At 40.8% G+C, this 2,487-nt stretch overlaps 1 protein-coding gene across 1 annotated transcript in view; it reads left to right on the top strand.

Annotated features, from left to right (window-relative positions):
• The first annotated feature begins 1,063 nt into the window (after positions 1-1,063).
• LOC106816378 (protein FAM92A1-like) overlaps positions 1,064-2,487 on the top strand; it is a 4,252-nt gene continuing 2,828 nt past the window's right edge. The window contains exons 1-3 of the mRNA XM_014820977.1: positions 1,064-1,268; positions 1,515-1,755; positions 2,013-2,081. Of these exons, the coding sequence (XP_014676463.1) occupies positions 1,219-1,268; positions 1,515-1,755; positions 2,013-2,081 (360 nt within the window). The 5' untranslated portion in view covers positions 1,064-1,218. The remainder of the gene's footprint in view (positions 1,269-1,514; positions 1,756-2,012; positions 2,082-2,487) is intronic.

The following is a 2,487-nucleotide window of genomic DNA, read 5'->3' on the forward strand; positions in this document are numbered from 1 at the left end:
AACGCGATTTGATGCCTGGGTTGTCCGCAGGACAACAGCATTTTTTTTCTTATTTCGAGCACTGGGGTGTGATTTTTTAATGGAGCTCTCCATCATGCCTCTTAAGGGTGTGATTATGGAGCGTGAAAAGTCCCCCTATGGTGTTCTAGGGGAGTCATTAGTAGTCCTCCTGTACTTTTCAAATCTGAAAGCCTGGTAACTAGTAGTCGTACTCGACGTCAAGACGCAAGTGTCGCGTTTCCTGCAACTCGGTTGAAGTATTTACCGGATGACGTCATGACGTCACGGTTAGGTGGGCATGCGCAGAACACGCAGCGCCGACCTATTTACCGGCCGAGAAATTTACCGGGACACCGGCTGTCGGGCATATAGCCACTCTGTACTATTTAGTAACTATTAGTAGGCCCTATTAATAGTATTATTAGTATTACTATAGTAGTACTAGTAGTATTTAGTATTATTAGTACTAGTATTTAGTAATAGTATTATTAGTACTACTAGGTTTTATTGGGATACATGTTCTCTATCCTTGAACCAGTATTATTAGTACTAGCTCTGATCCAGTTCAGACCTTGCTTAGCTTACATTAATAAATTGTGCCCTAGAAATTTTTATAATCTAACGATTACTAGCGACAGTCTCTGATTATTAAATAATAAATCATTAAATGAACAATTTATTGCCATATTATATTGATCAATACTGTAGACAATAATACAGTTACAGTAGGCCTATACTCTATAGCCTAGGTGAGTAGGTCACAGTAGGTGAGTTTACCTGCTTCGGCTTTCTCAGCTCTTGCAATGTAGGATGCTAGACGTTCGTCCATGACACTTCGTTGGAGTTACAAAACGTTTGTTTATGTGTTACCAGTGAACAGACACACACACTCATAAACTTTCAACAGTGAAACTCTAGTGGAATGATGCAATACTGTGAATACACGTGGCTGACGTGTTCATTCAATGAAACCATTAGCGATTGTACGTTTTTGCGTCGGCCGATAGAGGACGCCACGATGTGAGATTGAGAATAGTCTTGTGTTGTTGGGAAGGAAAACAACTACAGTACAAATATTTTCATTCACGTTGACGTAACTTTCTAACTACCAATAAATGTTGATTATGTTATAATTTTGTTTGTATCTATCGGTTAACTGCAATTTCATTCCCGATAGCGGTAAAATATATAACTGGTTCCCTACCTTGAGACTGAGCGATGAGTTTGCGAGGGAGTAGGTCTAGTTTATCTTCACGACACACTGGCAGGTAAGAGACTGCCATATAGATAGACAATTGATTAGTCAAATAGTAGTGAAACATTTGTACAGAGTTTGATGTGAATCGGAGGCTGAAGTATGCAAGCCTTCTATATACGTACAATACATATACTGTAGATAATATATATGATAAGTACAGACAGTACACCTACTACTGTGACCTACTGACCTAGGTCCTAGTGCCGTAGTGGCAGTAGTGCATAGGCCTATGAATATGATTCACGTATGATTGCAGCGAGAACCAGTCCAAGTTCATCCAGGACCGCGTGGCGGGGGCGGAGCGACACCTCGGCGAGCTGTGCCAGGAGATCGGCGCGTACGCTCGCAAGACGGCGCACCTCCGCGACAAGGGAGACGAGATCGCCGCTACGTTGTTCGCTTACGCTGAGAGCGAGCACTACAACCAGACGCTGCGGGAGGCGAGCGTACAGTTTGCCGAGGGACTGGCCGCCGTGCAGGATTACAGGCAGGCCGAGGTACTAACACGCATTCATACACAGGCTGATTTAGTTTATCTGTTTTATCTGTTTGAGTTTATTACATGCACTCCAATGATATTCCTAACCCTAACCCTAATCCTAACCCTAACCCTAACCCTAACCCTAACCCTAACCCTAACCCCAACCCTAACCCTAAACTCTAACCATGAGCTTAATCCTAACTCCAACCCTATCCTAAACCTCTGATCGCATATAATCCTGATGTACCTCTAACTCGTTTTTTTTCGCTACAGATTGACAGACTAGAAGCGAAGGTTTTACAACCGTTTGCTCAGTTCGGTGGCACCGTGAAACACATTAAGGTACGACACCGTCACCACACACAATCTCACCTCTATGTCATTATTATTATTATTGTAAAATCTTTATTGCATATAATTCAATAATATTACAAGTACATGTACTGAAAACTATCTTTCACATGGAGAAAAAATCTAATGCAATGGTGTTAAGCGATTAAAATAGTGGTAGGAAACACTCGAGGGAAACACTCCTAAAAGTCTCATAATTTTTATTATGTAAACAGGTGTCCTTAAATTGACTACGTCACGAATTTTTTATGGTAAAATGTGTAAAAAAATGTTGTTGCCATTTTTGTACATTAAAAGTAAGAACTAACGGGAATAAACGTATTGTCAAATTCTTACCTGATAAGATTGTTTCTCAACTAGTTAAAAATCCAAAAAACCTGGACGATTTGATATTATG

The sequence above is a fragment of the Priapulus caudatus genome, unplaced genomic scaffold, assembly GCF_000485595.1.
Source record: "Priapulus caudatus unplaced genomic scaffold, Priapulus_caudatus-5.0.1 Scaffold1362, whole genome shotgun sequence".
Classification (NCBI taxonomy): Eukaryota; Metazoa; Priapulida; class Priapulimorpha; order Priapulimorphida; family Priapulidae; genus Priapulus; species Priapulus caudatus.